At 36.6% G+C, this 16,219-nt stretch overlaps 3 protein-coding genes across 4 annotated transcripts; 2 read left to right on the top strand and 1 right to left on the bottom strand.

Moving 5' to 3' along the window:
• Window positions 1-2,574: 2,574 nt before the first annotated feature.
• LOC113324597 (uncharacterized mitochondrial protein AtMg00240-like) lies at window positions 2,575-3,243 on the top strand. The gene is made up of 2 exons (XM_026572905.1): window positions 2,575-2,722; window positions 2,921-3,243. The coding sequence occupies exons 1-2, from the start codon at window positions 2,575-2,577 to the stop codon at window positions 3,241-3,243; spliced, it is 471 nt and encodes a 156-aa protein (XP_026428690.1).
• Window positions 3,244-8,417: 5,174 nt separating this feature from the next.
• Window positions 8,418-13,481, top strand: LOC113321949 (beta-galactosidase 8-like). Its single transcript, XM_026569934.1, has 20 exons — window positions 8,418-8,582; window positions 8,733-8,934; window positions 9,018-9,113; window positions 9,227-9,339; window positions 9,433-9,499; window positions 9,584-9,676; window positions 9,759-9,902; window positions 10,031-10,119; window positions 10,230-10,335; window positions 10,421-10,508; window positions 10,605-10,723; window positions 10,813-10,977; window positions 11,111-11,313; window positions 11,404-11,513; window positions 11,635-11,744; window positions 11,904-12,017; window positions 12,114-12,215; window positions 12,320-12,531; window positions 12,632-12,968; window positions 13,066-13,481. The coding sequence occupies exons 2-20, from the start codon at window positions 8,773-8,775 to the stop codon at window positions 13,171-13,173; spliced, it is 2,538 nt and encodes an 845-aa protein (XP_026425719.1). The 5' UTR covers window positions 8,418-8,582; window positions 8,733-8,772; the 3' UTR covers window positions 13,174-13,481.
• On the bottom strand, window positions 13,422-15,862 carry LOC113321950 (rhomboid-like protein 19). Of its 2 annotated transcripts, none has more exons than XM_026569937.1 (8): window positions 15,679-15,862; window positions 15,434-15,563; window positions 15,292-15,352; window positions 15,027-15,193; window positions 14,706-14,820; window positions 14,411-14,613; window positions 14,160-14,300; window positions 13,422-13,843 (listed from the first exon to the last, which is right to left on the bottom strand). In XM_026569937.1, coding segments are annotated over exons 1-8 (927 nt in total). In that variant the 5' UTR covers window positions 15,680-15,862; the 3' UTR covers window positions 13,422-13,734. The 2 variants fall into 2 exon arrangements, with proteins under 2 accessions (XP_026425722.1, XP_026425720.1); XM_026569935.1 differs by having other exon boundaries at window positions 15,434-15,555.
• Between the last annotated feature and the right edge of the window lie 357 nt (window positions 15,863-16,219).

The raw sequence follows: 16,219 nt of genomic DNA, 5'->3' as shown, positions 1-16,219 counted from the left end.
AGCCTTCAACTTCCAGAGAAGTAATTCAACAAATAATCCAACACATCGTGACTTGTCTCAGGTTCAATGTAATAACTGCAAGAAATTTGGTCATATGGCAAGAAATTGTACCTTGCCACCAGTTGCAGTACCACAAGATACTCCTACAACTCAATGCAACTATTGTAAGGAACTAGGACACTCCACAAGGAATTGTACATCTTCATCATCCAGGAACATGAGAAGGCAGAATTCATATGGTGGACAAACAAGATTTGGTGGGCAAACCAGATTCAATACTGCACCAGCTTCATATGTGACACCATCTCCATCTGTATCAGCTCAAACTGCACAACCAACACCTAATACAAACTATGATTCATCAACCTCAGTGCCAAATCTTGCTGAGATACAAGAAATGATCAAGAAGGCACTCTCAATTGGTAACAACTCTGTTGTTGCATCTGTTTTCTCAGCTCCATCAGGTATTTTCTCAACTGGTTGGTATCTAGACTCTGGAGCATCAAATCACATGACTTATGACTCAAAAGTCTTTGATAATCTTCATCCTATTATAGCTTCTGAGATACATACTGCTGATGGATCAGTTGTTACGGCAAGTCATATTGGTGTGATAAAAGTCTCGAATAACATATGTGTGACGGATTTTTTGCTTGTTCCTAAGAACACAATGAATCTTATTTCCATTGTACAATTATGTGATCAAGGATTTAACATCTTTTTCTCTCGTATTGGTTGTGCTATCCAGAATCTCAAAACAGGGAAGCTAGTTGGGACAGACCGTAGATTTGTTCGATTATATCTACTCCAATCTTTAATCGTTCCTTCCAAAGTTCAGAATCATGTCATTGCTGCAACTACTACTCCATCTCACACCACCACATCTCAGTTCATGTCTTGGCACTCTAGGTTAGGCCATGTTTGCTTTTCTCATCTTTCATATATGATCAATAAGGTTTTACTAGGAGATACTCAGTTAGATAAAGAACCAAAATGCATCTCTTGTAAACTGGCAAAACAACCAGCTCTCTCTTTTAATCTTAGTACTTCTATCTCAACTGAACCATTTGATCTTATACACTCTGATGTCTGGGGTAAATCTCCAATTATGTCAAAAGGAGGTTCTTTATATTATGTCAGTTTTATTGATGATTATTCACGTTATACATGGGTATATCTATTCAGTTCTAGAGAAGATTTCCTTAAGTTATATGTTGATTTATCAACCATGATAAAAACTCAGTTTGGTAAGGTGATCAAAGTTTTTCGTGGTGATCAGGGTGGGGAATACATTTCCAATCCATTCAAAGAATTTCTTAAAAACCAAGGAACTATTCTTCAAATGTCATGTACTGAAACTCCAGAACAAAATGGACTTGCAGAACGTAAACACCGTCATATTATAGAAACTTCTAGAACCCAGTTGATTTCTGGTTCAGTCCCTTCAAATTTTTGGAGAGAATCAGTTCTTACCGCAGTCTATACTATCAATAGAGTTCCAACAGCTGATATAGGAGGAATATCACCTTATGAGCGTCTCTATGGTAAGAAACCAAACTATTCTGAGATTCGAGTCTTTGGTTCAACTTGTTTTGTACTCCTTCCAGAACGAGAACGTCATAAAATTGGTCAAAAGAATGTCTTGTGTGTTTTTCTTGGGTATGGTATTGAACAAAAAGGGTATCGTTGTTATGATCCACTTAATAGAAAACTTCGTGTCTCTCGTCATGTTACATTCTGGGAGAAAGTTCCATTCTGGTCACTTCCAAGCAGCAAATCTTCATCTTTTGAGACTTTCACTTATTCTGATCCTTTTCCCAGTGAACCCAATCATATCCCTTCTTGTATATCCACTCCTGAAAATCCATCTTCTCTAGTTGTTGATCCACCAAATACTGATCATCAAGATCACTCTATGACTCAGCCCAACAGTGCAGACCTAGTAAGAGATCCCGAGGATGATGTTTTGCCACCTAGAAATCGAAGACCACCAGCTAAGTATTCAAATTATCATTGTTCTTTGTCATATATTATGTCTTTCATGAACCAAGAACATACAGAGAAGCTGCAGCTATTCCTGAATGGCAAGATTCAATGAAAGAAGAATTAACATCACACAAAGAAGCCGTTACATGGGACATGGTAGATCTTCCACCTGGAAAATCAGTTGTAGGCAGTAGATGGGTTTTCAAAGTGAAAACTAAATCAGATGGCAGTATAGACAGAGACAAGTCTCGTGTGGTTGATCAAGGATATACTCAAGAATATGGGATTGACTATGAGGAGACATTTGCTCCTGTTGCTCGCATGGTCACTGTTCATACGCTTATTGTTGTTGTTGCAATTCGACAATGGAATCTTCATCAGATGGATGTCAAAAATGCTTTCCTTCATGGAGAATTACAATAGTAGGTATATATGCAACCTCCTCCTGGTCTACCTCATGCTCCAAATTAGGTGTGTAAACTTCGTAAGGCTCTTTATGGACTCAAACAAGCAGCCCGCGCCTGGTTTGAGAAGTTTAGCAGTACAATTCTTAAGTATGGTTTTACACAAAGTTTTTACGACTCAGCAATGTTAACTCGTGTATCATCCAACGGAATAGTAATTATACTCCTGTATGTAGATGACATGGTCATTACAGAAAGTGATCTTGAAGGAATTGATAATCTCAAAAGATATCTCAGTTCTTGTTTTCAGATGAAAGATCTTGGCTTCTTAAGTTAATTTCTGGGCATTGAAGTAGGTAAATCAGACAATGGATACTTTGGATCTCAGGTTAAGTATGCATCTGAAATTATTTAACGTGCAGGGATCACTGATACTAAGATTGTGGATACTCCTCTAGAAGTCAATTTGAGACATATTCCAATAAGTGGCACTCTATTATCTAATCCCACAATGTATTAAAAACTGGTAGGAAGTCTCAACTACTTGACTATTACTAGGCCTGATATTAGTCATGCAGTACATATAGTAAGCCAATTCATGTCAGCTCCTCGTTCAACTCATTTTGCTGCTGTTCTTCGAATTCTACGTTACTTAAAAGGAACTTTATATCAAGGTCTTCAGTTTTCATCTAAGTTTGATTTCACTCTAAGAGCTTACTCATATTCTGACTGGGCAGGAGATGTCACTAACAGGCGATCAATTACTGGATATTGTATGTTTTTAGGAGATTCTTTCATATCTTGGAGAAGTAAGAAACAAACTATCGTTTCTCGTTCTAGTGCTGAAGAATAATATCGAGCTCTTGCTCATACCACTTCTGAAATCATTTGGTTACGGTATCTTCTTAGTGACATGGGAATTCGTCTTCATAAACCAACACCTTTTTTTTTGTGATAACAAGGCTGATATACAGATCACTCACAATGATATTTTTCACGAAAGAACTAAGCATACAGAGATTTATTTTCACTTCACAAGGCATCATTTCAAGCACGACACAATTATTCTTCCTCGTGTCAAGTCTGATTTCAAATTGCTGATCTTTTCACCAAGTCTCATCCGGCATCTCGTCTACAATTCTTGGTTTCCAGACTCAAGATGTGTTCTATACCACCTTGAGTCTGAGGGGGGGTGTTAAGATATTTCAGTATCTTGACACTTATGGTGTATATATATGCAGTTATAGAGTATATATTCTTGTTATCTAGGTGTTGTACAATTAGTTATGGTCATATATCTTTGTATATTTTCCTTCCTCTTTTATTTGTTGTACTCTTCTACAAGTAGGTGTTTTTTACCTATCTAAGCAATACACAGAATGAGTTCATCTCACACACAGTTGTTGTCTTTCTCTATGCTCATGTTTATCAATCCGAACCTAGCTATAATACAAAAAGGAATAGTCGGTGTCTGTGGCATCGTCGTAAAATTCGCGAAAATGCTTTAGAGACCCCGGATTTTTACCCCATCTCTTATACCCCACTATGTGTCAAGTTTGTATTGGTCTATTTTTAAAGCGGATCCCCTATTTTTCCAGGCGGGGTAGGGTGAGAAAGAAATCAATAATAGATGTGGGTGACACATACTGGTGTAAAATGTTTGGGTATATAAGTGGGGGCTCCCTATTCCTGTAGTCCTACTTGCAGTTGAACAACTACACGCTCAGAATTAAATTATTAAAAGAGCAGAGATTAGAGACCGAGTTACACATAATTATACACCCATTCAAATGTAGAAGCAACGTGGACAAAACGTATAGAATCGTTCTAGAAGAACTATTCAGTATACGTTGGCTTCGACCATATAGAGAAACAAAAATCCTAAATGGACTAACGGAGTGAATGTTACGCGGAATTCTACCTATATTCCACCAAAACAATGGCGGAAATGACGTTCTAGTGTTTATCCAACAAAAGCCTGCGGTGATTACGATGATGATGTATAAACAGCACAACCGACGTTTCATACTATCATAAATCCATGATACGTACAATGGATTCATATGATAAATCATGGATATTGTGGATGATGTTTGGTTGGGATATCCGATGATTTATTTTAAAATTTTGAATGACCCCATGAATAATAATACAGTGAAGGAATGTGTATCCTATTTATTTATTGATTAGCTGACAAAATCTTAAGTAAAATTGATAAAGAGAGCTAGGATGTCTCGTAATAAGGTTGGTTTAGACTCACTTTCAGGTGAGCAACTAAGTTTAAATTTAATAATTATCATGTAATTATTTAAATGAATTGAAATGTAATTTCCAAAAAAAAAAAAAGAAAACAAATAAAACGGAGTTTAATTCCATAATGATCTCAAAAAAGTAACGTGAACAATTAACATAAGAAGAGGAATATTCATCTTTACCGTTAGTACTTAGTCATTTAAAGCTTGAATAATCAACACTCAGTTATTAAACCCGCCCGTCTCATTGTCTTTCTTCTTCTTATTTTCTTCAAGATTGCTAACAGGGGTAACTGGTTAGGTGTGGGTGTACCAAAACCATAATAAAACAAAACCGATTTTTTATATGGGACAAAATAGTTTTTACCTTAGCTTGGTACACCGCACCAAACCTGGCACCCCCATTAGCAACGTTGATTTTCTCGATGGAACGAAATGAACCAACCAAACCAATAATGCATTTCCACAATAGTAACTAGTATTCATTTTGGTCTTTATTGGACCATATATTTACAACTAGGCTGAAGATGAGTCAAATGGCCACCTGGCACATTAATTTTAATCAACATTTATTCTCTATGTGTATTAGAGGTTGTTTGATCCTCTTAAAACTTCACTCCCTTCCAGCTGATTTGTTGCCATTTAGAGCACCGGCCTTTTGTTGTTTTCTCGCATGATAAGAAAAAAAAAATAATGTGCCTCATTTTGATGGGATAAAAATCGAACCGGAGGTGGGTCCAATAAGAGCATAAAGGTATATGTAGGCCCTGACGGAATTTATGATGTGGTTGGTTATTTTGGTGCTGCCCCTACGGAATTGATGATACACCACGTGCTCCTTCCTTCCTATACGATTTGATTAGGCGGGATTGGTTATTATTAAGGCGCGATCGAAAGAGCGCGACAAGTACCCAACTACCGATTATCACTGTGGAAACTTTCATTTTACTACTAGTATTAAGCACCGCACTCCTGCAATATTTGGTGGAATTCGTTTGGACTCCTGTAAATGATTATGACTCCTCTCAGAACTCCCTGATCAATGCAAGACCTCCGTCACTATGGGAAGAAACAAGGAAGGTAAAACGCTACTAGTCTTATGACAAGGGCTACGACTACGAGTCTTACGAAGCTCAACAAAACGTCGTACAATTTTTAACCGGAAGAAAAAATTATTCTGAAACTCCAATGTTAACGCTTGTTTATTTTCATCAACAAATTTTAGTGTAGACAAAAGAATAAGTACTACAGTTTCACCCGTATTTAAACCAGGCGAGATTGGGGTATACTCCTATCCAGACTAGTGTGTTAAGGGGTGTCTAAAAGGTGTTAAAAGACCAAATTGTCCATACTAAAAAACCATGCCGACCAAAACATATTCAAAAGAAAATCAAAAATCTTTCCTCTAAACTCTAACTATACATGTGAAATCAAAAAAAAAAAAACAAAAACGAAGAGCCAAAACGATTCAAAGGTAAGCAGAGTTTTATTTGTCGACCTTGCCGACTAAAATATTGTCGGCAGGGTATAAGGTTAAATACCGTGCCGACTTTGCATCTCTGAAATTAGCAGTTACAGAGTCGGCAAGATATCCATCTCTATACATTGTCGACTATATTTTAGTCGGCAGGTTATTAAATTAATACCTTGCCGACTACAGTTTAGTTGGCAGGTTATGAAATTAATACCTTGCCGATTAATCATGCATTTGTAACACCTTTCTCTGAATGTCAAAAATCTTATAGTCGGCAGGTTTTTTTTTGTCGACCTTGCCGACTTTTCATACTTTCAGAACTGAAAATGTTGATTCTTTTTATAATTTGGAGTATAAAACCACCCAACAGCTCTACAATCTCATATTTATAAGCGTCTGGATAGTACGATTTAATTCGTTACAAGTAGAATTCTCAAGAAAACAAATCTCAAAAATCTACCCACATCCATGAGTTCAATCTAAAATAAAACCTAATTTCAAACTTTTCACAATTAATTAACTAACTAAATTAATTACCCTAATCATGTTTATTAGTGTTAATTAATCAAGGGTAGATTAGTCATTTTTATAAATATGTGGTTAAAGGGATTTGTGTTTTACTTCAAAATGACCTTATTTTGTCTCATTTGGTATACCCCAATTAATTTGGGTATACCCCAATCAAACCAGGTATTTAAATTCGATATTTTATCTCAAATCTACCAAATTAGCCTGGCTAAATTGGGGCATATGCCACTTCATTGGGGCCTATAGATACATGACAAAATAGGGTCATTAAGAAGTAATTCATAGAAACCCCTTAACCAACTATTTTCTTAATGACTTATTTACCCATGATTAATTAGTGTTAATTCGGGTGATTAGTGGTAAAATATAGTGTTAGGTGTGAAATTAACTCGTGTTAATTAATCATCTGAACATGAAAAAATGTGAAAATTTGAAATTTTTTGAAGAACACCAACTCAGAATCGGTATATGTTGTCAAAAACATATACCGATTGTAACCTCAAAAATATATAGAGATTTTTTGAAACTAGCTTCTACCCAGAATTGGTTTATATAGACATGAAAATCAACCGATTATCCATAATCGGTTTATATTGGCATGAACGTAAACCGATTGTGGGTAAATTTTCTCTTTTTTATCTGTGAATTATGTGTTATTAAACATCAAATAAAATTAAAATCCATTCTATACCCGAGTTAATGAAATGAAATCGAGTATGATTTCATACTCATTTTATGATCGAGTATTAACTGAAAAAAAATGGGTTAACCAGAATCGGTTTACACGATACATATTTAAAAACCGATTCCTGACATTGCACAACAGGAATCGGTTTATAAGAATGCTCATGTAATCTGATTCTAACAAAAAAAAAGATACAGGAAAATTGAGAACAACAATCGTTTTACTCGACACACATATAAAATCCGATTCTAACATTATATATCAACAATCGGTTTTTATAAGTGCTAATGTAATCCGATTCTGGTTCAAATTTCTCGAACCAGAAAACATATCAAGGACAATCGGTCTTTGTAGGCATGAACATAAACCGTTTCTATTTGCAATCGGATCACATATACATTAACGTTAACTGATTCTAATAAACCAGGAAAAATTTGATTTCAAAATTTTCAATTTTTGAGCAATTTTATGTTACTAAACCTAGTTTATAGGATTGGGTTTAGAAAAGATCAGTTGAAGTGGAGATGGAAATGAATTTGACTTTGATTTTAGTTTTTAATTTTATGATTTTAGTTTTATGATTTTGATATTGATTTTAGTTTTTAAATTTTATGATTTTGATTTTAGTTTTTAATTTTATGATTAGGATTTGATGGGGACAAATTAGTAGTATTAATATTTGACAGATGGTAAAATGGTAGTTTCATCAAACTTAGACACCCCTTATCATCCTTTATGGGGTGGATGAAAAATCCATAAACCCCAATTTAGCCGGGCAAATTAGTAACTCCATCCAAACAAGCACTTTTTGAGCATAAAGTTGCATAGGCCACAACCACTCCACAAAATGTCCTTGGACTGATAATCTCTAAAACCCAAAGGGTCTATAAATAAGAAATGATCAACCAAAGGGTTTGATTACAAAAACAATACTAATAAGGTACTAATGTGGTTGTTTGGTTGTGGTTATGGTCCTACACGACAAATATACCCAACACTGAGATTCTCTTTTTACCGCCCAAAGTTAAAAAGAATTCAGTTCCCCACTTTGTCTTCTTCATTCATTCACTCTTTCCCCTTTGCTTTTCTCTGTTTATAAATACAGGCGTAAGTTAGCAACAAAACCTGGATCAAAAAAGAAATGCAGAAAACAAATTTAAGGAAGAAAAAGTAAAAATCTCAACTTTGTTGGAATTATAGAGATCGAGGTGGTATAGGTGGCGTGTACTCACACTGGCGTAGGTTAGACACAGGTAGTAAGTCATCTAAGCTTCTTAAACCTTAATAGATTCTCCTTACTTAACCTTTCAAGCAAACAATCATTTCATTTATATACACTAACCCAATCTCACAATCCATCTCACCTTATAAATTGAAAAACCCACTTCTGAAATAACTTACAGAACAGACCCAGGAATCAAGAATCAAATTTTTTTTAAAGAAATGAAGGGGGTGGCGTACATTAGCATTGTACTAATGGTGGTGGAGATGATCGTCTGTGTCATTGGAATGACAGTTGAGTATGATCATAGAGCAGTTGTGATTGATGGGAAACGGAGAGTTTTAATGTCTGGTTCTATACATTACCCTCGCAGTACTCCTGAGGTTGGAAAGATCTTTCACTCTGTTCTCATTCTTGCTCTGTTTTTTCTCAATCTAACTCTGTTTTTCTAAATGTTTGCATGTAGATGTGGCCGGATTTGATACAGAAATCAAAAGATGGAGGTTTAGATGTGATTGAGACTTATGTTTTCTGGAATTCTCATGAACCTGTTCAGAATCAGGTCCTTAACTTTATTTCTTGATGACTACATTTTTACTTTAACTTTTTTGATTTCTTTTTAGTCCAAATCAAACTAAAGATATTCATGCAAAATGGGTTTTTGTAATTTTGCAGTTCGATTTTGAAGGGAGAAATGATTTGGTAAAGTTTGTAAAAACTGTAGCAGATGCTGGTTTATATGTTCATCTTCGAATCGGTCCTTACGTTTGTGCCGAATGGAATTATGGGTAAATTTTTCACAGTTTCAGAACTTTTTCATTTCCCAATTGAGCCAAATTTTGATTCAAAAGGTTCTAATTTGATTGCTTTTGGGTTATTAGAGGATTTCCTCTATGGTTGCATTTCATACCGGGGATTCAATTCCGAACCGACAATGAACCATTCAAGGTTTGGCTTCTTAACTTCATTTCATTGCTGTACTGAAGATTTTTAGAATTGAGTCCTTAATTGTTCTGAAATTTCTTGTATTAGAGAGAAATGCAAAAATTCACAGCCAAGATTGTGAGTATGATGAAAGAAGAGAAACTTTTTGCTTCTCAAGGCGGACCGATTATCCTTTCACAGGTTTGTTTCTTCCGTATTTCCCATTCCGTTGAGCAAATGGTTCCTCAAACTCTACTAAGTAAGTTCTCTTTTCGGTTTGCAGATTGAAAATGAGTATGGAAATATCGATACGCATTACGGTTCTGCTGCTAAATCTTACATTAACTGGGCAGCAGGCATGGCTATCTCGTTAGACACAGGGGTACCATGGGTTATGTGCCAGCAAGTGAATGCTCCCGATCCAATTGTGAGTTCAGTACTCCATGAAAAACTTCCGAAACGAGTTGATGTTGCATCATTCAAGATCGCATATCCATTGGTTGTTGAGTATATTTTTGATTTCCTGACATTGGTAATTTTTACAAAATGTTGCAGATCAACACTTGCAATGGTTTTTACTGTGATCAGTTTACTCCAAATTCTGGCAAGAAACCCAAGATGTGGACTGAGAACTGGACTGGTTGGTAAGATGTTTTCCTTATTTTGAATGTCGGTTGACACATGACATCTGAGCTGTTGTATGGATTTTTATTCAGTCTTAGTAACCTTTTCAACGACATGTTACATGTACTAGGTTCCAAACTTTCGGTGGCGCTGTTCCTTACAGACCAGTGGAAGACATTGCATTTTCTGTGGCAAGGTTTTTCCAAAGAGGCGGAACTTTCCAAAATTACTACATGGTAAAGCTTTTTGCTGTTTTTATTTGTAAATCTCCTGTTAGTTGGCTTTTTGCTATTTGTATATGTAATGCTTTCTTATAAACAGTATCATGGTGGGACAAACTTTGGCCGGACTTCTGGAGGACCCTTTATAACCACAAGCTATGACTATGATGCTCCAATAGATGAGTATGGTAAGATTGTGCTTACCATGCTTGCGAGCTCATTTTTTATTTGAGCGTATAATGTGTAAGATGTAATGTTTATAATCGAATTCATGTATGGTGCAGGACTTATTAGGCAGCCTAAGTGGGGACACCTAAAAGATTTGCACAAGGCCATAAAGCTCTGTGAACCAGCATTGATAGCAACTGATCCTAAGGAAATTAAGCTTGGTGACAACTTAGAGGTAATAAGAACACTCTTATTTAGTCATACGTCTGTGAACGGTCAGATGGTGTGATTTCTATTCTGACTTGGAGCATCCTTTATTCTCAGGGACATGTCTATAAAACAGAAGCAGGAGTATGTTCTGCTTTCCTTGCCAATATAGGAACTCAATCTGATGCAACTGTGAATTTCAATGGCAATTCATATCATTTACCTGCATGGTCTGTCAGCATTCTACCTGACTGCAAAAACGTCATATTCAATTCCGCAAAGGTTTGCCTCAGCAACTTGCAAGACACATTTGTCTTTGAATATTCTAGTGACTTGGGTCTATTATGGGATTGTCTGTGTGTGCTTGCCCGTATGTGTTCATACTGGACCTTATGATTCTCTTGTTATGTGGCAGATAAACTCCCAGGTTGTGAGACAAAAATTCCATCGTCAGTCTGACGATAAGATTGATAACTCTGCAGCAGAGTTTCAGTCAGGATGGAGTTGGTTTGTTGAACCTGTAGGTATTTCAAAGAGCGATGCTTTCTCAAGAAATGGTCTACTTGAGCAAATAAATACGACATCTGATGTTAGTGATTATTTGTGGTATTCGTTAAGGTATAGAATCCTAAAATTCTTTCTTAAGTTCCTATTGCTATCTTAATTTGTTTGATGTGATAAAGTTTATCAATTTAAATTTTGTGGCAGTACTGAAGTCAAAGAAAATGAACCACTTCTTCAAGGGGATAGTCAGCCTGTTCTTCATGTCGAATCACTTGGTCATGCTCTTAATGTTTTTGTCAATGGGAAGCTTGCAGGTACGTGCCCGTAACTGTACAGAACACACTTAGTTGTGTGAAAGCAAAATTTTCTGTTTCCTGTCTATTATTTTTGAGGTGCATTGTTTTCTTACTCTATCCGCTGTTATTTGATTCTTAGGTAGTGGAAAAGGAATTAGTGGCAAAGTGAAAATCAGCCTCGAGGTACCCATTACACTGGTACCAGGGAAGAATAGCATTGACCTCATGAGTGCAACAGTGGGACTCCAGGTCCGTCCTCCTCTTAAAAGGAAAAACTAAATTTATTCATTACAACTGCTAATGCATTGAGCTGGGGTCTTTATACTTCAATGACTAAATTTGCTTGAAGTGCATGTTTGAGCTATTCCTCCACAAAAGTGTGACCCCATGCAATGTTTTCATTTTTAGAACTATGGAGCATTTTATGAATTGACGGGTGCTGGTATTACCGGTCCAGTCACGATAAAAGGATTGAAAAACGGAGCAAGTCTGGATTTATCCTCGACTAAGTGGACATATCAGGTCTGTCTCTCAGAGCATTACACATTCATTCTCTCAGTGTTCACTTATTAGTTGGAGGGCTAAAATCTCATCTTGTCTTCTCCTATGATTTGGCAGATTGGACTGAACGGTGAAGAATTAGGTTTGTATGATGGAAGTTCTTCACAGTGGGTCTCAGACTCTATCATGCCTAAAAACCAACCTTTGACGTGGTACAAGGTAAATAAATGTTTGATTCGTTGAATCTGATTCAGCATATGGTTTACTTTATAATTCCTTATGACCATATCTTTTATATCACTAAACCATATTTGTTTTCTTAGACGAGCTTCGACGCGCCTGCTGGCAGTGACCCAATTGCACTAGACTTCACAGGAATGGGTAAGGGTGAAGCATGGGTGAACGGTCAGAGCATTGGTCGGTTTTGGCCAACTAACATAGCTTCACAAAGTGGTTGCAGCAATTATTGCAGCTATAAAGGAACCTATAGTGCAACCAAGTGTCTCAAGAGTTGTGGGAAACCATCTCAGCAACTGTAAGATACAAGCTGTGCCTGGTTCCCGATCTTTTTCTTCTGTTGGCTTCTGTTTTTTAAGACAACTTTTTCCTGATGATGTTGGGAATGTTCATCGCAGGTACCATGTCCCACGTTCATGGGTCAAACCAAGCGGTAATGTATTGGTGTTGTTCGAGGAGTTAGGCGGTAATCCAACTCAATTATCTTTTGCTACAAGACAAGCAGATAGCTTATGTGCACACGTATCGGAATCACACCCACCTCCTGTAGAATCGTGGACTTCAGAGGCAAAGACAAAAGAAAATTCTAGACCAGTCCTTCAGCTGAAATGCCCTTCTCCAAACCAGGTCATATCATCTATCAAGTTTGCAAGTTTTGGAACCCCATATGGGACTTGTGGGACTTATGGCCATGGTCGATGCAGCAGTGTCAAGGCTCTCACAATTGTAAAGGAGGTACATGATAACTTTTTTATTTTTTCAGGGAAATGACTCCACTGTTGTGCTACTGAACTTATGAAGAAATTATATAGCTAATGTGTCATTTCCTCAGGCTTGCGTCGGATTAAAGAGTTGCCAAGTTGAAGTATCGAGCAAGAATCTTGGAGATCCATGCAAAGATGTTCCAAAAAGCCTTGCAGTAGAAGCTATCTGTGCATAAGAGAATTGATCTTGCAGACATTTATCTGTGCATGTGGGGATGCCAAGGCGAAGCTGCGCGACTCCACTTATAGAAGTAAAAATAATGAAAGCCAAAATGTATACATAAGAAAGAAGGTATAGGATGCTCTCTAAATACAGTGCAGTCGACCTTTCTTTAGTGTTAGAAGGTAGATAATGACCTCTTTGTAAAGCAGCCCCAATAAGTCTGCTGATTCAAAATAATGAAAATAATGTGAACCGTTCTGTTGATGCAAAAGGTTGTTAACATTTCATTTATATCAGAATGAAGAGATTGGAACGGTTAAATCATGGCTATTCAAGTGAAAGTGTCACCAGAAAACACGTACAACATAAAATAGAAATAGCAACCTACAAATCTTCACATGTTTCCATTTACTATCTGGTAACATCATCTGGTATTTCAATTTATAACATTTGTATAGCTTTTCATGGGGAGAAGGAAAAGCAGCAAACAAAATTTGCGAAAATGTACGACATTCCTAATCTTCTAACTATGAGCAAACTTTACTATCTAAGGGGGAATATCCATGGAGTTCATTCAAACATTTTCCGCCGCATCTCTGTGTGAAAGGTCATCTTCTTTCTCACCCACAGCTACCAAGCCATCAGCTGCTAATCTTTCTTCCAGTGCTCTAGCTCCTCTTTCTCTGCAATTAGACAAGAACGAACAATTATGATGTCTTCTCTTGTAGATTGTTTAAAGAACATGACGTGAACAGATATGGTGTCCCCATGGACTCTACTGCCAACATATATACAACATAAACTTTACAATCATCAAATTCAAGCAAAATCGGTTACCCCATTTCTGAATAATGTACAATAAAAACCTTCATGGTACAATTACGTTGTTTTCAACAATCAATGGATTTGTTTTACAGCTAGCAGTGGTTTTGCTAAGAAAGAATTAACTCAACAGTGTGGTTAAAGACAATAATGTAGCAAGCTAAGAGTAAGTATTACCTCCTCCTGGATGCCTCAATGGGGCCAGAACCAGGCAATGAGGTGGCCCCTAAGGTATAGCCATCGCTGGAATCATTAGTAACTTGAGATCTTCCACAGAGCATCCGATCAAACAGAGATGCAACGGGATCAATAACAGGTCTGCGAAGACCCAATAAAAGCTTCCTCAATAAGGGCAATGAAGATATATAACAGCACAAATTAGAAATAATGATTTTAAATGAAAGGATGGGGATAAGATGGCATATTACCGCATAGCACCAGGAAAGAATGAGGAAAAGGAGAATTCATCACTTGGGTCCCCTCTAAGGCTTGTTTCCGGCTTCCTCTGAAGATACCTTAGGTAAATCCAACTCATATATGCGCCAAATAGGAAGGTTGGAAGGTATGATGCTGACTCTTCTATGAAGAAGCTCAAGAGTATGCATAGAAGTAGCAAGAAGGATGGCAACCACTGATAGGTGTTGAAAATTAAATCATTAATTAGTTCATTTTTCATGTTGCTGAAATTTAAAAGACAATAGTCTAAGGCGACAAGGACAATACCTTTGTTTTTATCTTGAATGACGGTAGGAGAGACAATTCCTGATCAGGTAAAATTTGTTTAATGCCCACCAGGAATCCGATAAGAACTCCTTGGAATCCAGAAATTGGTGTATACCTGAATCAAGAAAGAACAAAAAATCAATAACGCGAAAGTTGGAGATAACCAACTGAAAACAGCTTGAATTTATGCTTCTTTGAAATGATGTTAAGTGGCCTCCAATAAGAAATGCTGGATGGTTGAATGAGTAATGAACAAAGTACGACCTAACAAATTAATATTTGAATGCAAATACAACTGCCTTGGCTGAAGAAAACACTTACAGGTAATTCTCCTTTGTCGTAATGTAGTACAAAGCAATAGCCGTAGCGAAAACACAAACAGATGTTAAGAAGTTAACAACAAAGATAAACTTCAAAAACTCCTTTGAACCCCATATTGGTTCAAGCACTCTCCCAATGAAAAGAAGACCAATTGTACTAACCACCGCCTAAAAATCAAAACAAACACACACATACAAAACAATCAGCACCTCGATTCCAAAAAAACAAACAAAAAGAAAACACATTCAGTACCAAATTTCAATACCTGGAATATCGATTGCTCAATGTAACCAGCTGTAATCAAATTCCACGCAAAAGGAATCGTCCTAACAAAATCATACAAAACCGATTCAAGAATCGTCCAATTGGATTCATGGGTAAAATATAAAAAAATGATAATCACAAACCTAGCGGGAATAAGTGCAACGTATGGAATGACAGATGGGATAATTTGAACAACAGCAGAACTGCCAATGATTACTACAGCAAGACCTTTGCATAATTTCGTAAACCCAGATCCACCCTGCCACTGTAACACTACATAATAATTAGTGTTAACCCTAAAACAATTACATAATGTAGATCTTAAAACAGCAGTTTTAGTGGATCTAAAACCCTAATTAAAATTGTAAGAGAGGAAGTAGAAACTTACTCCTGAAGATGATGAGAGTGAACTCATGGTGGAATGATCTGACGGTTGAGATTTAATCAGATCTCTATTTCTTCTTCTTCGTCGTCTTTGGTTTTCACTCTCTCTCCTCCTAAGATTTTGAAATCTCAGATCTTCTTCGACTTTTCTTTACTTACTTCAGAAGTTCTATTCATGGCGCGTTTTATTTATTTTTCTTGTGTTTGACGCAAAGACCCTAATTTGTGTACTTTATTTACTTCGTTTATGACGCGTTGACTGTTTGATTTTGTGTTTTGTGCTGACTCGGTGTCAGATATCTGACTCAATATAGTCAGATGTACGAGTGTGCTTTGGATGCTCAAGTCCACCCCTCCAAAGCCTAGTCCGCTATAGTCCAAATAATACTCAGTTTTACCGTTTCAAGTTCAACCAAATTTTGAACGATTCTGCGATTTCCGAATTTTCTGAACACTAGATATAACCTTCTGCGGATTCCATATATGAACATACGTTTCTGAATTGAGTTTATTTTTTACTTGAGATTTGAATTCAGAAAAGATTG

This window comes from Papaver somniferum, chromosome 11 (assembly GCF_003573695.1).
Source record: "Papaver somniferum cultivar HN1 chromosome 11, ASM357369v1, whole genome shotgun sequence".
NCBI lineage: Eukaryota > Viridiplantae > Streptophyta > Magnoliopsida > Ranunculales > Papaveraceae > Papaver > Papaver somniferum.
The sequence above is the reverse complement of the archived record's forward strand: the minus strand, read 5'-3'. Positions and strand labels throughout refer to the sequence as shown.

What these genes read in the sequence shown, in the direction of transcription:
- LOC113324597 (XM_026572905.1), top strand. Translation starts at nt 2,575, where the DNA reads ATGTTAACTCGTGTATCATCCAACGGAATAGTAATTATACTCCTGTAT. An exon ending in GAAAGATCTTGGCTTCTTAA is followed by an intron (nt 2,723 to 2,920) that starts GTTAATTTCTGG and finishes AAAAACTGGTAG; the next exon opens with GAAGTCTCAACTACTTGACT.
- LOC113321949 (XM_026569934.1), top strand. Translation starts at nt 8,773, where the DNA reads ATGAAGGGGGTGGCGTACATTAGCATTGTACTAATGGTGGTGGAGATG. An exon ending in GACCGATTATCCTTTCACAG is followed by an intron (nt 9,677 to 9,758) that starts GTTTGTTTCTTC and finishes TTCGGTTTGCAG; the next exon opens with ATTGAAAATGAGTATGGAAA. An exon ending in CTCTCACAATTGTAAAGGAG is followed by an intron (nt 12,969 to 13,065) that starts GTACATGATAAC and finishes TCATTTCCTCAG; the next exon opens with GCTTGCGTCGGATTAAAGAG.
- LOC113321950 (XM_026569935.1), bottom strand. Translation starts at nt 15,705, where the DNA reads ATGAGTTCACTCTCATCATCTTCAGGA. An exon ending in CACTCTCATCATCTTCAGGA is followed by an intron (nt 15,556 to 15,678) that starts GTAAGTTTCTAC and finishes GTAGTGTTACAG; the next exon opens with TGGCAGGGTGGATCTGGGTT. An exon ending in ATTGAGGCATCCAGGAGGAG is followed by an intron (nt 13,844 to 14,159) that starts GTAATACTTACT and finishes GTCTAATTGCAG; the next exon opens with AGAAAGAGGAGCTAGAGCAC.